The sequence below is a fragment of the Pleurodeles waltl genome, chromosome 2_2, assembly GCF_031143425.1.
Source record: "Pleurodeles waltl isolate 20211129_DDA chromosome 2_2, aPleWal1.hap1.20221129, whole genome shotgun sequence".
Classification (NCBI taxonomy): domain Eukaryota; kingdom Metazoa; phylum Chordata; class Amphibia; order Caudata; family Salamandridae; genus Pleurodeles; species Pleurodeles waltl.
In genome coordinates, this window is record NC_090439.1 from 1,141,439,573 (window position 1) to 1,141,460,849 (window position 21,277).

A 21,277-nucleotide genomic window follows, 5' to 3' on the forward strand; every position below is an offset into this window, starting at 1 on the left:
GGTTCCTGGCGAAAGGATCTTGGTGACTGAGCTTGGGTTTTTTGGCTTTTTTCCCTCAAAAATATCACTAGTAAGTTTTTGACAACTGTTTCACCCAATGGATTTAATCGTTTTAGTCATTCTCTGACAGAAATGTATTTTCCTTTGTCAAATAACATGCCGTCTTTATTTGACAAGTGTCCTGCCTGTGGAAGAAAGAAGACCAAGTCAGTTCCTCATGACGTTTGTATCATCTGCTTTCCTGAGAGTCATGTTCCTGACAGATGTCCACACTGCAGTACCTTTTCCGATGTACCCTGAGAGGCGGGAAGAAAATTTACCTTCATGGGACAAAAGAGGCGCAGGCAGGAACAGCCGCTGTCTGGTGTGACATCATGAGAGTGAGCAGAGGGTCAGTTCTTTACCAGAGCTCTGGCACTTTCCTCTGAGGGTTCCATGTGAGGGAGATCCAAAACGACCACCATCGAGAACATTGTTCAAGGTCAACATTGTGGACATAGACATTGAGACAAGGTACAGTGCCTGCATGCTCGACATTAAAGAGGAGGCGATTTCAAAACTCAGGTGGTCGATGTCAAGGTGTGGGAGAGTTTGACGTCAAGAGGGATGTCGACATATAGGAGAAGATCGACGTCAAGACATTCTAGACTTGTGGAAAAAGTCAGAAAATCAAGACATTTACCATCCATCTCCGACTCTGAATACTCCTTCATCGCCCATCTTCCTTCCAGACTCTCTTTTGCCTCCTCAGCAAACACCTCTTCCATAAAACACCTCTGCTAAAGCCTTTAGCTTCTCCTCAAAGACAGAGTAACAAGTGGGATTCTGTGGGGCGCAAGGTATGTGGTACTGCTGCAACCACCATGAAAGCAGCAAGCACATCAACCCTGTTGGGCAGATTAAACAGAGCCTTATGGGGCTCCTTGCAGCAGTTTGAAGACCACCTCTAGAGCGATCGACAAAAGGACTTCCTCAAGGTGGTAAATAAGGGCATGATGTTCACCATCCAAGTCATTATGGCTGCTGCAGATTCTTCACTACTGTCAGCCCACGGGTACTGTCATGGGTTGGCCTTTAGACGCCACTCTTGGCTTTCTCTAACAGGTGTAAATCAAGAATCCCATCAGCAAATTCTTAATCTTTCCTTCTCGGGTAAAACCTTATTTGGCAGTCATACTGATGAGATGGCTCGGTTTGAAGATCAAATTGGAGACCTTGGAGGTGGTGGGTCTATAGAAATGCTTGGAACCATAGAGACACACCTACAAGCCTTATGAAAGACATTTCTACCTGCAGAGGGTTCAATCCCATCAATGGTTACAAGGTCACCACCGACAGCAGCAGCAAAGACCTTTGCAGCCGCACCAACGCCATCAGCCCAAAGAAAGGGCAGGCCACCAACCTGTCCAAGCAGGGAAGCCTCCTGCAACTCCAAACAATGAGCCTATGCATCCCCTTCCTCTGTTACCCACTTCTGTTACCCACTTCTGTAGGGTGAAGTATCTCACAATATCTGACAGAGTAGCAATCCATCAAAAAAGAGGCCTGGGTTCTGAATATTATACAGAATGGTTATTGTCTCAGATTCACCAGCCCTCCATCAAATATCCTACCAAAACCTTCTAATCAGCATCTAGAAATGCTTGGATCAGAAGTGAACATCCTTCTGCAGAAGCAGTTGGTGGAGATCATTCCTCCTATACAACTCCTGTTATTTTTTGGTGAAGAAGAAAGGCCCCAAAAATTAATTTAGATCCCATCTAGATCTGAAACTCACCAACAGATGGTTATGGTGAGAAAGATTCAGCATGCTAGCATTACATCTAATTTATCCCCAAATCCATCAGGTAGAGTGTCTCTGTTCATTAGATCTTCAGGGGTATATTTCCACATTCCCATTCCCTTAGCCAGGAAACATTGCAAATTCCTGAGATTTATAGTAGGTTATATTTACTACCAATACAAGGTTCTTCCCTTTGGCCTCAAATCAGTCCCCTGGACCTTTTCAAAGTGCATATGAGTGGTCGCCACACATCCCAGGAACTTCCGCATATTAATCTATCCATACATTGATGACTGGTTTATCAAGGCGTCAACACAAGAGACACAACTCCATTATCACATCACAATCAGTACTATCTACTGACTAGGCTTGAAGGTCAGTCGCAACAAATTGACCTCTTCTCCAGTTTCGTCTCTGCATTATCTAGGTGTCACCATCTACACCATACGAGCAAGAGTGGATCCTTCGGAGAAGAGACTGCTATCCATAAGTCTGTAATATCACTCTCTTATTGAAGCTTTTCATCCCACAGCGAGAAGGGTGTAATCTCTTCTGAGCTTGATGGCATCATGCATATTTCTGATATCGAACACCTGTCTTCACATGGGGCCACTTTGAATGTCTGGAAGATCAGTGGGATCAACACTCCAGCACTTGGCAGGACAAGATCACACATCAATACTCCAGCACTTGGCAGGACAAGATCACACTCACCCTCAAGGCAAAGCATTCCCTGAAATGGTGGTGCACACTAAAAAATTCGCTTCAGGGAATGCCTTTTCATCAGGATGTTCCAACTCGGACAATAGTAACAGATGCCTCCCTGTTAGGTTGGGGAGCGCATATGTGTAGGAGCTAGCCTGGTGTGTGGTGGACACCTGTGTCCAGGCAACCCCTGTTAGTGAATGAAGATAGTGTCTACGAAGCCAGGGCTCTCTAGAGGCAGCTGTGGATGAGCAGCAAGACAGGTGTACATCAGTATGCTAATTGTGGGGTGTAAAGGGTACCAAAGCAACCAGATTTGGAGGACAGAGCACAATCACTGTGGTCCTAGTTAGCAGGATTCTAGTGAAAACTATTTAAAAACACTTATAAACAGGCAAAAAGTGGGGGTAGCCATGCCAAAAAGAGTGATTTTCCTAACATATGGATGACATACAAATCCAGGGAACATGGTTTCCGAAGGAAATTACTTATCACATCAATCTCTTCAAGTTACGAGAGGTTCCCACCTAGTGCTGAAGGGTTTCTTCCGTCCTTTAAGGTGAAACCTCATCTGATAGACATCTAGTTTTAGATTCCTTACCTTAAAGCTTCCCCCAGGTGTCAGACTGGACCTGGAGATTTTTTCTTCAAGCAGTACCCTTGTGTGCCCTTCAGGTGGTGTCTGTCAACTCTGTGTCTATCGTTGGCGTCTTGGTCGTCATGATGACTATGCAGTTTTATATAGATGCCACCCCGATGCGCTAACATCCGTTCTTTTCTTTTTACACCAGCCTACCCACAGATTAGGAGAAAAGCTACCTTCATTGTTTTTTGACTGACTTTTCCACCCTTTTGTCAAAGTTTTACCTTTGTGGTGCATTGAGATGGCTTCCGGAGACCGGATTCAAGCCGCGCAACTTGTCACTGCAAGATGTCAGTGATGAATATGCACCTTGTGTGCTTGTGGTGCCTGAAGCACAACCATGACCCGAAGTCGTGCTTTGAGTGTTGGTCCCTAAAGCTCATGGCAGCCCGGTGCTTGGCTCTGTGTTGCTCCTGGTCTCGCTCGAGGGGAAGATCACAAGACTGCTCATGATGCCTTTGGGCCCAGTAGGGTCGGCAGGGGCCCGCTCGGGCTCCACGCCGGTGGATTCGGCCTCTGCTCCGGAAGGCTCCCCAGGATTCTTTGCCAGATCCGGGTCTACTCCAGTTGTGCCATTGCAACCTTCCTTGGCTACCAATACAAAAGTTGACGCTTCTGATGTCGGTTGGGCCCACCATCGACATCGACTCCATACTAATTCCCGACTTTGACCTGGGGTCAGAATGGCATTGCCCAAAGTCGATTCCGACTTAGACGAGGATTTCAGTCTCCAGGTTGGATCCTGACCCTTCGGACTATAAGTACAGGCACGGTGAGAGTTTCGAGGGGTCGTTGGACCCTTTAAAATACCAGCTTGAAGATCTCTATGCAGATTAAGCTCAGGAATAGGGTGAAGCCAGTGGTCTAGACACCTCCCCTGACTCTGGCATGCTTTCTCCCCCTACCGTGGCTATGTAGGAGGGAGCCTCATACTCATTGGTGGTGCGAAGAGTGGCTGAGGTCCTGGGCCTCGAGCTGCCTTCTGTGGCAGTCAGGACTAACCTTCTGACTAAGGTGCTTCAGCCCAGGGCTTTCACATCTGAACCCCGTTTGACCTCCAATGAGGCCCTCAGTGATGTTCTGCTGGGGACGTGGTCTAAACCCAATCACAGTGGCTCCTGTTAGCAGGACAACTGCCCGCCGCCATAGGCCTGCGCCTAAGGAACCTAATTTCCTGACCCAACATCATACACCTGAGAGTCTAGTAATCTAAGCTTCCTCTTCTGTGCATTCCCTTCGTTACCCCGGTCAGGGAATCGAAAAGACTGGGCCATCTTGGGAAGACACTGTTCTACTCCTCCACTCTGGTGTTGCGGTCCATGAACTCCACATTCCTTTTCGACCGTTACTCCCATACTTTGTGACATGGTCATACAGGTGCTGCCACAGGTCCCGGAGGAGGCCCTGGAGGAGGCACGGGCCATTTTTTCCCAAGCTGTTGCTGACAGGAAGGATGCAGACAAGTTCACGATTCGTTATGGGCTGGATATAGGAAGCTGGCCTGGTGTGTGGTGAGCACCCCTTGAGTTATCACCTTATACTAAGTCCATATATCCCTATTAATGAAGTGTAGGCAGTATCTAGGAAGCCAGGGCTCTCTAGAGGTAGCTGTGGATGAGCAGACCAGACTTATCTAGGAGGCATGCAGAGCTTATGCAATACCACTATAGTCAAACAGCACTCTCACACATGAAATAAGGTACTTAATTATGGTAAAACAAATATCAGAATACTTAAAAGCAGCCCCCCCACCCCCCAACTGGAGGTACGTAAACACACTAATTATTCTCCTTACTGATTGCTGTTGTGTATTTAAGAGCAACAAGCATTGGCAAAAGTAATAGAAAATAGTATGGGCCTTAGGGGAGGGAAAAACTATATACTAAGAAAGTGTAATGCAAGATATAGTAACCCCGCCTTCCCCCCAAGGATGTGGAATCCTTAGCAGGGAGCTAGAGGAACTAGGAATCCCAAGAAGTGAGTACCAGAGTGATTCCCAGCGACCAGGAGAGCAGAGGCAAGTACCTGGTTTTCCACACAAACCAACAGGAAGTCTTAGGAAATGGATTGTGCAAGACCCAAACCAGACTGGAAGTACCCAAAGGTGGATTCTGGCAGAAGAGGACCTGCAAAGGAAGGGAACCAAGTCCAGTTTGTGATGGAGTGTTCGGTTGTGGCAAGAGCCCCTACCCACCCTTCTGTTGATGCAAGACCAGGTTGACGCGGGACGAAGAAGCTCAACTGTGCCACAAAGGACATTTCCTTGAAGCAGTGCAGATAGTGTCCCATGTCAGCTGTCAGGTTGCAGTGGGTCAGTGGTGCCGGAGAACCACTAACAAGCCTTTAGCAAATGCAAAAGAAGAGTTGCAAGGCTGAAGAGGCCCAGGAAGGTCCAGGGGTCTCGACTCTCTGGAGGCAAGTCTGGGCTGACCCTCAGCAGTTTAGAGAGCCAGCTGAAGCAGTCGCAGCTCCCACAGGCAACCCACTTGCAGCATGCACAGTAGGTTACAGTGAGGCCTATTCAGAACACCTGGAGAGGAGTCCCCCGTTGGAGCAGCAGAGAAGAGACTGTTTTTGGCAGGATGAAGTGCTGGAGGCTGGGGCTACTCAGAGCCTGAAGATCCCTTGGAGCAGGAGACAACAAGCCTTGGTTGCTGCAAGAGTTGCGGTGCACAGAGGTACTGTCCTGCAAAGAGAGGCAAGGGCTTACTGTCTCCCAAGTTGGAGAGTGGGCAGAGAGGACCACTCCAAACCACCACTTGTGATGAAGGATCCAAGCGGTTCCAGAGGAGAGCAGATCCATGCAGCCGGACGTTGTTGCCTTAGGTGCCTGCAGATGCAGGGGAGTGACTCCTTTACTCCACGGGAGATTCGTTCTTGCTTCTTGGTGTAGGCACATGTCTTGACCCCAGAGAATGCACAGCGGGGAAATGTTGCAGTTGCTGGAAGGAGTCGGGGGAAAAAAGTTGCAGGGGCCTCTGCACATCTTGGTTTCAAAATGACAGAATTGAGTGGCCACCTGGAGGAGCTCTGGGCACCACCCCTGAGGTAGTGATGGGCAGGGGAGTAGTCACTCCCTTTTCCTTTGTCCAGTTTTGTGCCAGAGCAGGGAACAGGGGTCCTTGGACGGGTGCAAACTGGTTTATGCAAGGAGGGCACCAAATGTGCCCTTCAACACAAACCAGTGGCTTGGGGAGGCTACCTATCCCAATCCTCGTAAACCTATTTCCATGGGAGAGGGTGTTGCCTACCCTCTCCCACAGGAAATCCTTTGTTCTGCCTTCCTCTGCCTGAGCTGGTCAAGCGGCAGGAGGGCAGAAACCTGTCTGAAGGGCTGCAGCAGCGCGGGCTGCCTGGAAAGCCCTGGAAGACTGGTAGCAGCAATACTGGGGGTCCTCTAAGGAGCCCACAGAGTGCATGTATTCATGCAGCCAGTACTGGGAACAGTCTTTGGGTGGGATTTCAACAAGTTTGCTACCAAACATGCCCAGCTTCAGAGTTACCGTTATGTAGCTGGACACAGGTAGTATACCTGTGGCCAGTGCTCATGTAAACTTCCTTCCCCACACTTAAGAAGTCCAGTGCAATGGAACTGGAGTTCGTAGGGGCACCTCTGCTCATACAGTGGTGCCCTCACACAGTGACCTGAACACTGCCCTTTGGGCTGCAAGGGCCTACCATAGGGGTGACTTATAGTGACCTGGTGCAGTGTCTTGTAGTGAAAGGGTGCAATGGCAGGCCTGCAGACCCATTTTGCATGGGCTCCCATGGGTGGCAAAATGCATGCTGCAGCCCATGGGGGAAGGGGTCCCATTGCCCTGGGTACCTGAGTACCATATACTAGGGACTTACAAGGGGGCATCAGTTTGCCAATTGTGGAGTGCAAAAAGGTCCTAAGTAACAACATTTGGAGGGAGAGAGCACAATCACTGGGGTCCTAGTTTGCAGGATCCCACTGAAGACAGTTATGGCACGCTGATATCAGGCAAAAAGTGGGGGTAACCATACCAAAAAGGGTGACTTTCCAACCCACAGTACAATACATCATTTGCTACTTGTTGAACTTGCAAAAGGCAGGATAAGCATACTTGTCTATAGTGGTACACTGATGCAACTGTACAAACTGCTTACGTAATGGGAAACTCTAGTCTGTATTCAAAATCCCAGGGAAGGTCTGAAAGGGATTATCCTGCCTCACTCGCCATCAGTCCCTTTATATGGCATCTTAATATGACACTTGGAGTCCCCATGAGAGCAGCTACACCGTTGTCCACCTCAGTTCCTCTCAGTTTAAGTAACTTTCCTCATCAAAATTATTTCCCTTCACAGTGTCAGTGAAGTGCAGCTGAGGAGACGTTTCTACAAGTGCAAAATTCAGGTTGCCCTGAAAACAGTCCATTGTTTTCTGCCATAAAGTCTCCCTTTTCTATGTCAAACTATTGATTTGCCCTCTTGTTTTTCCTCGACCAGTTAGTTGCAAAACACTTTGGATGTTAAGAGCCTTTTCTTTTTCTACAACATTGATCATACTAAATATTTACACAGACAAGTTGTGGCTTTTACACCCACCTTAGAAACTTAATTTTGAAAACAGGCCTTGCTAGATGGATCATCAAATGCATTCAGAATTGTTATGCCATAGCCAAACGTGCACTATATGCTGTGACTAGGACACATTCTACACATAAAGGACCCACTATTGTTTTCCTCTGTAGCATCCCACTCACAGACACTTGTAATGCTGTGACCTGTTTGACTATCCACATTCACTAAGACTTTCTGTGTTGGCTTTCATGCCCAGCAAGAAGATCAAGTTGAAGCAACAAAAATTTAAATATGTTTCTAAATCTCTTGTTGCTTCCTGCAAGCCACAACTTTTGAGCAATTGTTTCTGCTTTTCTGTCTATGCCCAGCATTGATCTACAGCAGCACATGCTGCAAATGTAAAACTTTACTTACCTGTAATAATTGGTTTGGAGATGTTAGTGCTATAGATCCAAATGCACTTTCCCAGTTTCTTTGATGCAAGCACACGATCTGACAGTTACCACTCACTATCTTAATAAATATTCTTCAACCATTGCACACAGACATTACTGCATCATATCTCCACAAATACTTACACTTACCCATAGAGGAAGGACACAGTCTAAGGTGAAGTCTGTGTCATGGTGGACTGTAGGTTTCGAGGCAGTTAAAAGGATTCACCTCACAATCTAAACCTCTTCTTCAAAGAAATGTTGTTGCAACATCTGCTCCCAGCACTAAATGGCAGGGGAGTTGACATGTTATTTACAGTGCTAGTTGAAAAGCAATTGTCACAAGTAAGTAATGTTTTCCTTCCCTAATTCTAGATGATTTGGAGATCAGGGTCAATCAGTACACAACATGGAAAGTGCAACAGACCTGTTTAGAGATGTGGGTATTTTAATTAGTTCAGACAAATAGAGATTTTGTTTTGCCAGTGTAAACTGTTCATTCCATAGATCAGTTTTGGCCATAAGTGTTTCCTTCAGTCAGGCATCTTCCTTAGGCGCCTCCGTAATATTCTTTATTTTCCTAGGGTAAAATGCCTAATCACACTTTGGACCCCACTAGAACAATGGTGCCAGAAGAGTGGAGGTTGGGAAGACCAGATATCATTGGCCAATGTTGCCCTTGTGTCCCTTTTTCAAAACTTGGCTAAGAGTATGAACACAAGTTTATGGTCCTGACATGTCCACAGAGGCCAAAGGTGCTAAGTCTCGCGAACAGTCATCTAAAATAATAGATATGGATTCCTGCTTAAAGGCTGTGTTATGGGACCTGGATCTGGCCATAACTATGGAAAGGGTCAGGGAGAAGTTGTAGTTGGGGTTTAAAATTGCAAACAGATGACATTGAAACCACCCAAACTCTAAGACATTGGCTTTGGCTCCTATTGAACACAATTAGATTTCAAATAAATACATCTACAGTTGAAGCAAAAATGCTATGTAAAGATAAAGCCATTCATTGTAGGCAACTTTCTTTTTTTTGTTTCATGCTTCGTCCAATAGACTTTTGTTTACACTTTATCATAGGATGCTGGCGGATACTCCTATCCTACATACAAAGCAGTGTGCAGTCGTCAAGGCGTCTACACCTCTGTTGCCTATGGCCCAATAGATTTCAATGAGCAGCTGTCAGAACCACTTGTCAACTCAATAACACTGATGTGGAAGGAAGTTTTCAGGTTGGTCTAAATTTATTTTCTTATTATAGATGTTTGTACAGAATGTGTTAAACTTACTAGTCCCCATTCTTCAGCTGTTGCGCCCTGCTGCGTCTGCATAACATTATTGAATTTGCTGTGGTTTATAGTGCAAATGCACTCCGAAAAACCTCACCATACACTTGTCCCGTAATTTTTTTCTGATATTATTTCCCACCAACCTGTTAGGGATTGCAACTTCCCACTCAGTCATATTCCAGACTGGCCCACCTAGTTCACATTAACCAACAGATCCTCAAAGATTTTGTACATTGTGGTTTAAATCTCCCTCCCCCCAACGCCTGTTCACAGAGATCACAGCATATCTTTTTCATTTGCACTTGCTTGTCTCTGCCTGTGCTGCCATAATGCATACTCAAAACTCCTTCTTTAGCTTGAACCATTGTGAAATAAATGTATGCTTCATTCCTCTAGTGATGCTCACTTGTATCTGAAAGACTTGTCTCGCCCTTACCCATTTATATCAAATCACATCTTGAGGAAAAACCACCACCACCACCTGAAATTCAAACCATAGGAAATTGAGTTTCATCTTGTCCCTTGTCCTCCTCCAAATCCCCAGTCCAGCCGTACCGAGACTTCTCCACCCCTTTGAATCTAAGCCCATCATCATTGATTTGTTCCAAATCCCTTGCAATCATTGCAGAAAAATGGCTTTAGCTCAATAGCCGTATAAATAATATGACCACGTACTCCAGATTCATGCTTGTACTAAGAGGCATGAAAGGATATTTTCCTTGACAAGGACCTCAAGAAAATGTTACAATCTGTGCTGTGGTTGAGGTTAGATCATTCAAATTCCCTCCTCCCCAAAGTATATGTTGCGTCCTAATCACCCTGCAATGGGTTACTGTTACCCAAGGTACATTTACAAAATTGATTTTAATAAAACATTATCATACACTGTTTGAGCAGCCTATTGAGAACTGCAGTCTGTACTAGCATTGTATCAAGTAAAAACGGACAAGCGCTGACACATACATTTGTACCATTGCAGGCCAAACCACAAAGCCCTTCAGTTCAAGTCTCATCAACTAAGCTCAAGCAAAACACCTTCCAAGCTTACCCTTCTGATACAAAAACCAACATGATGGTTGCAGGGTTAGGTTCCCTCTGAACAATAACACAACCGACCACAGACCTAGCCTTGCAGTTTCAAGTTGAAAGGTTCCTGATGGAGTAGAACCAAAGCTGATTTGCATATGGCAGGTCTTAGTGGTATGATTGCAGAATATGCCCCCCAGGCAATGACCTGTGGTTGTGACTGAAGCATTCCATCAAGCACCACCTTTTCTGATGAACACAAAGTTTGATTGCATGGGTGGCTGTAGATACACATGCTCTACATATCTCCTGCCATCTAGTGTTGGGTTTGGAGTGTTACAAGTTGTTTCTCTTTGAAGAAGCATTTCGGAATCACAGGATCGAGTGACTCCTCCTTCTCAGTGATACCACGCATGGGCATCGAGTCCTTTGTTAGATTGTTCACTCCAGTATTGGAACTTTCATAGCTTCACATGATTTTGAGTCCTTCTCCGTTCTCGAGATGGGAGTCCCTGGTGTTAAACAAAAGCAATGCTCTAATGTACATATACATTACAGGTATTAGGCCTTTAGCTTAGTAACATATCCCAGTCATTTAGTAAAAATGGGACAAACTCCAGAATTCACTTATCAGGTTACACCACCCTCTAGAACCCTCCTGTGAGGTACTGTATTCCCTCAGAATTTCCACTGCATGCAGTGCTAAGGAGTCTTCTCAGAAGTACTTATTCTGAGGTGTTTTAGAATTGAACTTTTCACCTTGTTTGCAGAACTTGAAACCACTTCACGTAGGTGCTTCAAACTGACCACCAGGTCAGAGACACCTAAAAAAGGGGCTTTTCAGGACTCTTGCTACCTCCATGAAGGAGAGGCTTTTTGTTGATGATCCACATGACGACTGCATATACTGTCTCTACCCGAACCATAAGACCAGAGACTGCAAGGTATGTAAACAATTTTCAACTAAAACCTTAAAAGATCAAGAGGGTCATCTTCTTCTCTGGCTAGGACAATGACAGTGCCTCCTGTTACTCCAGTATTAGAACTTTCATAGATTCACATGCTTGAATCATTCCCCGTCGGCGAGATGGGAGTCCCGGTACAATTTTCATAAGTAATGTTAAAACATATTGAAGAGAAAAAGGCCCTAGGCCTCTTCAATTTGATAGTCTATCAGAGTCATTTTGTGAAAAAGGACCAAACTTGATCCTCCACCAATCAGGCGACAGCACCCTTCAGAACCTCCTGAGAAAAGCTCTAGCACCTCAGATTTTCTACTGCACGTCGTGCTAGGGAGTCTCCTCAGAGCTCTGCTCTGTTTTCACACCTTTATTCAGCTCTTTTTCTCTCAGAGAAACTCATTTATTTGGATTTGTCAGCTATTTTTCAACTATGTCTGACAAGGAAAAGAAAAGTCTCTTTAGAGACTGCAAGACTTGTGGGAAGAAAAAACTTCATTCTGAAGATCCTCATCAAGATTGCATTTACTGCCTCTATCCAGATCATTCAGCCAAGGACTGTAAGATTTGCCATACTTTTTCTTCTAAGACCTTAAAGGATAGAGAAGGCAGATTATTAATATGGCTGGAGAAACTGAAACATAGGAAGGATCCAGTTTCTGATTCTGAGAGTGAGGAATCATCAACATCCAAGAGATCAACTAAAAGGGCAAGATCACGCTCTAGATCTCCCTCACAAACCTTAAGGAAAGCCCTCAAAAAGACTGCCTCACGGTCTTATAAGGGTTGCAGCCCATCTTCTTCCCCAACTAAACTCTCAAGTAAAGAGGAGAAAAAACATTCTTCCAGTTCTGAGAGGCACAGGAAATCCTCATCTTTGCCTTTCAAAAAGCCATCTTCTGTGACTGGAAAAAAGGCCTCGTCGACGGATTCCGCGTCGACGGCACCGTCGGTGGGCGCATTGCCGACGACACCAGCTACTTTAGGTTTTCCATCGTCCACGGCTCCGTCGGCGACATTGTCGATGAGTACACCACCGTCGCCGAGAACTACAACGACGACATCAGCGTCGACGACCGTCTACACCTCGTCATCGTCGACGGCGCTGATGTCAGTGTCAGCTTTACCGTCATCGACGGTAGACTCGTCGGCGAAGCTTGCTGCTATTAAAATAACGGTGCGTCCAGCGTCGACGGCACCGTCTACGACAAAGTCAGTTTACACGTCGTCGACGAGATCGTCGAGGGGAAAAATATCAAAAAAGAACAGAAAAATTAACTCCAACCCACACTTCACCTAGTAAGGTATCCTCCCTGGTACCAGTACATCTTTTGGATGAAGATTCAAATGAAGATGGGCCTTTTGGAACAGCCCACAGCCCCTCTGAATTGAATGTAAAATATCAGGAAGAGGAGGAATATGAGGAAGCTTATGATCCCCAGGCTTCCTTGGAGCATCAGCAGTATCAACAGGGAACGTATATCCCTTCCGACCTGCTTACTGGCCTTAGAGCCATGTTGGTGGATTATAACAGAAGGTTTCCTCCACAAGGAGAACAGCCTCATCCATCGCCCATTTCTGGTCCTTCTACTCCACATCAAAGACCAACGTCTTCGCATCTCACAGATGTGGCCACCCCAGACATGACAATTCCCCAAGACACTGACATTTCAGAAGGAGATCAAGAAGAAGGAGAGCTCATAGATACTCACTCAGAGTGGGACAAGTATATTATTCCTGCTCCACCTTCTCCTTCTCATTCGAAGGTGGAGTCCCCACCTGAGGACATTGGAGGTTTTCACAATCTCTTAGAGAGGGCAGCCAAGCGTTTTGCATTACCGCTACCTACGAAGCAAACAGATTGTTTCCTTTAAGATTTTAAAGAGCCCTTCCAGAAGTCTGTGCGCTCTATCCCGATGGTGAACTACTTGTGGGAAGAAGGCCTTAAAGTCCTGACTAATCCAGCAACAGTCACAGCAGTTTTACCACGTCTGGATAAGAAATACAAAGCTCCTGATGATGCCCCAACATGCTTGACAGGCCATCCTCCTCCAGATTCGGTAGTAGCTCAAGCGGCTCAAAGAAGATCAAAAAATCCTTCTGCTCCGATTTCCGCGCCCCCAGATAAGGAGGGTAGAAGGCTAGATAACATAGGAAAAAGATTCTCTTCTATGGCCAGCCTAGTGCTTAGAGCTGCCAACTCCTTGGCTATTTTGTCTCAATACGACAGACAGCTTTGGGCGGATATTGCACCTTTCATTAATCAACTGCCGGAAGACGTAAAATCAGAGGCAAATAAGACTGTACAAGAGGGTCAACGCACGTCTGCAGAGCTTATAGACTGTGCAATGGATATAGCGACCACTGCTTTCAGACAGCTTGCAGGTGCTGCTGTATTAAGAAGACAGGGCTGGCTCAAAGCCACCTCATTTCGTCCAGAAGTCCAGAATAAAATCCTAGACTTACCCTTTGATGGCCAAGCGTTATTTGGGAAACATGTGGACGAAGTCCTACAGTCAATTAAAACGGACACGGACACTGCAAGGTCATTAGGGACCCTGCAATATCGGAAATCGTCCTTTCATCCTAGGGGGCGCGGCCAGCCCTCTTACAGAGGGGGATATCAACAACAGAGATACTCTTCCTATCTATCATCTTCACAACAATATCGGCCATACTACTCCCAAAGACAACCGACTCAACCAGCCTATAATAGACCGGCAGGCCGTAGAACCCTCAACCCGCCCTGCTAAAGATTCAGCTCGTAGAACCTGATGTTTTCGAGGCGCCGGCTACACCCAGTCTTCCTCCTGTCACCCTGGGCGGAAGAATTTCCTTATTTCTCAGTCAATGGCAAACCATTACGTCAGACAAGTGGATCCTACAATTAGTGGAACGGGGCCATACTTTAGAATTTGTCCAGAAACCTCCCTCCAACCCTCCCCGCAGGACTCCTTCAAGATATCCTCAACTCAAAGAAGAGGTCTACAAACTCCTTCTCAAGGGAGCTATAGAGAAGGTGCCTCAGGATCAACGAGGAACAGGATTTTATTCCAGGTTATTCATAATTCGAAAAAAGTGGAAGGATTGGAGACCGATCCTCGATTTAAGGCAACTAAATGTATACCTAAAGAAGCAATCGTTTCAAATGATCAGCCTGCAAGACGTCCTTCTGCGTCTCAATCAAAGAGAGTTTATGTCATCGCTAGACCTCAAGGACGCATACTTCCACATACCAATCCACCCTGCCCACAGAAAGTATTTGAGATTTACCGTAGCCGGGAGCCATTATCAATATCGCGTCCTTCCCTTTGGGCTCAAATCAGCCCCAAGAATATTTACAAAATGCCTAGCACCAGTGGCAGCCTTTCTCAGGAGAAGAAAGCACCAGGTCTTTCCATACTTAGACGACTGGTTAATAAAGGCAAAGACTTACACAGGAGCACACAAGTCAACAAGAAAGTGCATTTCCTTACTGACCAATCTCGGATTCACGATCAACTGGGAGAAGTCCAACCCTCTACCAGTACGCAGTATTACTTTTCTGGGAGCAAAACTGAACACGGATCCGGCATCGCATGTCCCACATTAGAGAGACAACAAAGGTTACTAACCCTAGGGAGTTTCATACACAAAAGACGAAAGGTTACAGTCCGTCTCTTCAAATCACTATTGGGCATGATGTCTTCATGCATACCTCTGATCCCTCTGTGTCGGCTAAAGATGCGCCCCTTGCAGGAGCAGCTAAACTGTCAATGGCTTCAAGTATCAGAAACTTTCGAAGACCAGATACAAATTACTCCGATAATGATCAAAACCCTCAAGTGGTGGTCTCAAAAGCATCATCTCTCAATCGGTCTCTCGTTTCTTCAACAGCCAGCCCCGTGGACCATAACAACAGATGCCTCACTGGAAGGCTGGGGCGCAGTATTACAGGACCTGAAAATAAGTGGCAAATGGCCAACTCATCTGGCATCAAGGCATATCAATTGGCTAGAACTCAGGGCAGTGCACCTCGCCTTACAAGCGTTTCTCCCAAGAATCTATGGATCGCGAGTGGTGATAAGAACGGACAACACCACTACGATGCACTATCTCAACAAACAAGGAGGTACAAGATCTCTCACCCTCTCCAGGGAAGCCCAAGCGATCTGGAACTGGGCCTCGCAGCAAGGCGTCACACTATTGGCGGTGCACTTGCCGGGAATAAACAACAAGGCAGCAGATGCACTCAGCAGGCAGAAATCGGACTGTCACGAGTGGGAACTAGACCAGACGGTACTCACCCAGATTTTTTCCCAGTGGGGAACACCAACAGTGGATCTGTTTGCGAAGAAGGACAACGCCAAATGCCAGTTCTTCGCAAGTTGGCATCACCAAAAGGGATCTTGGGGGGAATGCGTTTTCGATAGTCTGGTCAGACATCTTTGCTTACGCCTTTCCTCCCATTCCGTTGATCCCAAGGGTCCTCACGAAGATGAAAACAGAACCGTGCACTCTCATACTGATAGCCCCGTACTGGCCGCGCCAACATTGGTTCACAGAGCTCCTCATTCTGTCAGTCAAACCTCATATTCCGCTGGAGCCGTTACCTCATTTACTAACAATGAACAACGGCCAAGTTCGACACCCCGATCCGCAGTCAATGCGGTTAGCAGCATGGCTCCTCACCACAGAGAATTTGCGCATTTGAATATCCCGCAGGACTGCAGAAATATTTTGTCACAGGCCAGAGCGGATAGCACTAACAAGGCGTATCAGTGTAAATGGAAGAGATTCTGTGCCTGGTGTCATCAGCGTCAAATCGACCCTTTTCTTTCACCACCAGAAGAGATGTTGCCGTATCTCTTAGAGTTAGCTCGATCTGGCCTAGCACACTCGTCTATTAAAGTTCATGTAGCAGCCATAGCTGCATACAGACGTTCAGATGACTCACCCTCGCTCTTCTCTTCTCGGCTGATTAAGAGATTTCTAAAGGGGCTGTTCAGGGTTTACCCTCCTTTCAGACCTCCACCTCCTTCGTGGAATTTGAACATTGTTTTGGCACAACTGATGAAGCATCCTTTTGAACCGATCCACCGTGCTTCCCTCAAACATTTATCGTGGAAGGTTGCCTTATTGATAGCTCTTACATCAGCTAGGCGAGTCAGTGAGGTACAAGCGCTCTCCATCCAAGAGCCATTTCTGCAGCTTAAACAAGATAGACTACTAATGCGCACTAACCCGCATTTTATTCCGAAGGTTCCGTCAGACTTTCACATTAACGAACCTTTGGTCTTCAAGTGTTTTTTCCCTCATCCATCTACTCCAGCTGAGAGAGCATTACACTCTCTAGACGTGAAAAGATGCGTTCAATTTTATTTGGACAGGACAAAAGCTTTTCGGCGCTCTAATTAGCTATTTGTGGCGTACAGTGCTCCTAGGAAGGGGTACCTGCTATCCAAGCAGAGTATTTCTAGATGGATCGCCTCTGCTATTCGCTTCTGCCATCAGGCAGCGGGCAAACCTTTGCAGTCATCTGTGCATGCTCACTCGACGAGAAAAGTCTCATCGTCAGCTGCACTGTTTGCCGGAGTGCCACTACAAGACATATGTAGGGCAGCAACATGGAAGAGCTGTCATACCTTTACTAAGCACTATTGCTTGGAGTCCCTCTCGCACGGAGAGGTAACAGTGGGCCAAGCGGTTCTCAGGAATCTCTTCAGGTGAAGGTGAGCCATTTCTCCTACATCCCTCCATCCTAGAAAAGGTATGCACATTGAAAAAAAAAAAAAAAAATGTATCTAAAGATAAGAGAACGCTATCATAATCCCATAAGTAAGCGGTTTTCAGATATTGATCAGGTTACATTAGTGTCTTATGTTTTATTACTGGTTTGTTATTCAAATTTCATCATGTATCTTCACAGGAATATCTATATATATATTAGAGATAAAGAGATACTTATATTTATGTATATATACGTGTGTATAGATAGATGTGTATATATGTATATATAGATATATATTTAGGGACATATGTCAGTACACTCATATACTTCATCAATTTATACATGATGATAAGAAGGCTTTGTGGTCTAAGATAACCTGTTTATTAAAGAGGTTGTCATTTTACAATGTGCATAGTTATTGCTTTCTACTCTGGTTCAAGCATGTGAATCTATGAAAGTTCCAATACTGGAGTAAGAAAATAAGTTACTTACCTGTAACTGTATTTCTCCAGTATTGGAATCTTTCATAGATTCACATGCGACCCACCCACCTCCCCGGAGAAGCTCACTTCACCTCTTTCTTTCTAGTTGTACATATACTCAACATAATATACCCACTTGTGCTTGGAAAATCTGAGGTGCTAGAGCTTCTCTCTAGAGGTTCTGAAGGGTGCTGTTGCCTGATTGGTGGAGGATCAAGTTTGGTCCTTTTTCACAAAATGACTCTGATAGACTATCAAATTGAAGAGGCCTAGGGCCTTTTTCTTTTCAATATGTTTTAACATTACTTATGAAAATTGTACCGGGACTCCCACCTCGACGACGGGGAATGATTCAAGCATGTGAATCTCTGAAAGATTCCAATACTGGAGAACTACAGTTACAGGTAAGTAACTTATTTTCTTCTGTCTCAGTCATCAAGACACCTGTGAAGAGACATAGGGCCTCATTATGACCCTGGCGGGCGGCGGAGGCCGCCCGCCAGGATCCCGCCCTCCAAATTACCGCGCCGCGGTCAAAAGACCGCGGCGGGTATTACGAGTTTTCCCCTGGGCTGGCGGGCGGTTCCAGTAAAACCGCCCGCCAGCCCAGGGGAAAACGACCTTCCCACGAGGATGCCGGCTCGTAATCGAGCCGGCGGAGTGGGAAGGTGCGACGGGTGCAGTGGCACCCGTCGCGTATTTCAGTGTCTGCAAGGCAGACACTGAAATACTTTTCGGGGCCCTCTTACGGGGGCCCCTGCCGTGCCCATGCCATTGGCATGGGCACGGCAGGGGCCCCCAGGGGCCCCGCGACCCCCCCTACCGCCATCCTGTTCATGGCGGCTTTCCCGCCATGAACTGGATGGCGGTAGGGGGGGGTCAGAATCCTCATGGCTGCGGAGCGCGCTCCGCAGCCATGGAGGATTCCAAAGAGCAGCGGAAAGTCAGCGGGAGACCGCTGACTTTCCGCTTCTGACCGCGGCTGAACCGCCGCGGTCAGAATGCTCATTGGAGCACCGCCAGCCTGTTGGCGGTGCTCCCGTGGTCGGTGGCCCTGGCGGCCACCGGCCGCCAGGGTCAGAATGACCCTCATAGTGAGGATACGTCCACTGCCAGCAATAAACCTCCAAAAAAGGCACTGAAAAATTAATCTGAGGGCTCCTCAAAGACTGGTAACCCTCCAAAGAAACATTCTTCACAGACAGATAAGACAAAGAAGTCAGATTTGTTCTCAAAATCAAAAAAGGAAATTCATTCTCTGCCCCCAATGCCGCATCTGCAGGTTAAGCACTCATTAAAAAAAACTGTCTCCGCACGTCAACAGCAACATTGACTATTTTCCCGTCGACAGCTCAACCGTCAACGATAACACCAACTGTCATCACTATCTCTGTGTCGACAGCAGCATCAACAGAGTTCTCGTCAACGGTCTTGTCCTCTTCATCAACAGTGCGCCCCATTTTGTCACCATTACATTCACCGTTGACACTGAACACCTCATTGATGATCATACCATTGTCTATTCTTTCGTCGACGAAGCTCCTATCAACGAATCCACCGACGATGCTACTGCCGTTGACGTCACCCCCATTGACGACGACTCCATCGACTAACACCTTGTTGATGCCATCACCGTTGACAACGATTAACCTTTCGTCAATTATAGAAACACCGGCACAAAGGCAGAGACCCTAAACATTGCCTTTTTTCCCGGCGACTGAACATATAGGACTTAATAAGCATAAAAAACCTACCTTGACACCATCCCTCACATCTCCGACTAAAGTTTCAAGACTATTACCATCCCACCTTTTGGATGAGGATGATTCAGAGGATGATGGGCTATATGGAGTGGCTAAAAGCACTTTGCAGCTACCTGTCAAATGTCAGGAATATTCAGACGATGACTCATTATGACCAACCATATCATCGACAACAAGAATTGGTTAGTTCTGTCTTCCACCTTGGTGTCGGATGTACAGGCTATGTTGACAGACCACAGGGAACGCTTCCCATCAGTATCTGCATCTGTACAGCAACCACAAATTTCCACAATCCCAGCAACCCCTCAACAACTTCCACAGCCTGAGATGTATCCCCCTCCTCAACCACGAGGTTCCTCTCAGGCGGTACCTTCACAAAACCTAACTTTTTCGGACGAAGAGGGGGAATCGGGTGAGGTCCGCACCCATCAAAATGAATGGGGTGAATATGTCATACCAGCACCTACTTCTCCTGTGCAGCCTATAGTAGAATCTCTTCCTGAAGATATAGGGGGTTTTCCCAACCTACTGGAAAGGGCAGCAACACGATTTGACTTACAAATGCTGGCAGCACAACAGGATTGTTTCCTGTACGATTTTACGGAGCCCCACAGGAAAATGGTCAGGGCTATCCCGATCATTGACCGCATTTGGAGCCAAGGGTTGAAGAATATGCGCAACACTGCAACAGTTCTGGCAGTCTTAGCTAAGCTTGGAAAAAAGTACAAGGCCACAGACGATGCTCCTACATGTCTAACAGGTCATCCAAGGCCGGACTCTGTTATTTCACAAGCAGTGCAACGCTGCTCTAGAAACCCTTCCACACCTTTAACCACACCACCAGATAAGGAAGTAAGGCGTCTCAATAATATCGGTAAACGTTTTTCCTCAATGTCTGCCATTGTAGTACAAGCTGCAAATTCCCTGGTGCTCCTTGGAAGATATGCTAGGCACCTATGTTCGGACATTGCTCAATATTTAGAAGACCTCCCAGAGACCATCCGGGGTGAAGCCAAAAAGGTACTATTAGAAGGGCAACGTTCTTCTGCAGAAATAATTGACTGTGCCCTCGACATCGCGGCCATGAGCTTTAGACAATTAGCTGGGGCAGTTTTATTAATGTGACAAGGATGGCTTAAGACCACCAGTTTCCGACCTGACTTTCAGACAAAAATGTTGGATTTTCCTTATGATGGAGAAGCATTATTCGGAAAGCACGTTGATGATGGGCTTCAAGCTATAAAATCAGACATGGATACCACCAGATCGCTAGGCACTCTATAGTATAGGAAAACTCCCTTTCGTGGAGATGGGGGAAGAGGGCAGCCTTCATTTTGTGGAGGATACCAACAGTATAGGTAGCCAACAAACACTGCCACCAGCCACACCCTCAGGCCACAATATCAACAAAGACAACCACCTTTGGCGTCATACAGCAAACCTCCTCAAAGAGGAAAGCCCGAAAGGCAGGGCAAGGAAGCATCCCGTAGGCAACGACAGGGTTCAAGTGGTGGCTACCTCTCGCTCTTCCCCATCAAAACTTCAGATAACGCTGAAAGATCACCTCTATCGTTGGCGTCAAATAACCAAGGACAAATGGGTACTGGATATTGTAGGAATCTGGCCTGGTGTCTGGTGGGTACCTATAGTAATTACATCTTATACCAGGTCCAGGTATCCCCTCTTAATGAAGTGTAGGCAGTGTCTAGAAGCCAGTCTCTCTAGAGTAAGAGGAGGATACGCAGCCAAGGCTCATCTAGGAGACATGCAAAGCTCATGTAATACAACTGTAGTCACACAGCACCTAAACACATGAAAGGAAACACTCAGTTGTACAAAAATAAAGGTACTTTATTTTTGGAACAAATCACCACAAAATACTAGAAGGGTAGCCCACCATTAAGAGGTAGGTAATATACTAAATATATGGAGTAG

At 46.3% G+C, this 21,277-nt stretch overlaps 1 protein-coding gene across 9 annotated transcripts in view; it reads left to right on the forward strand.

The window, feature by feature from the left end:
• Positions 1-21,277, forward strand: part of NUGGC (nuclear GTPase, germinal center associated) — a 1,501,499-nt gene that overhangs the window by 800,723 nt on the left and 679,499 nt on the right. For all 9 annotated transcript variants that reach the window (XM_069221057.1, XM_069221058.1, XM_069221055.1 and 6 more), the window contains one exon: positions 9,194-9,345. In XM_069221057.1, the coding sequence (XP_069077158.1) occupies positions 9,194-9,345 (152 nt within the window). The remainder of the gene's footprint in view (positions 1-9,193; positions 9,346-21,277) is intronic.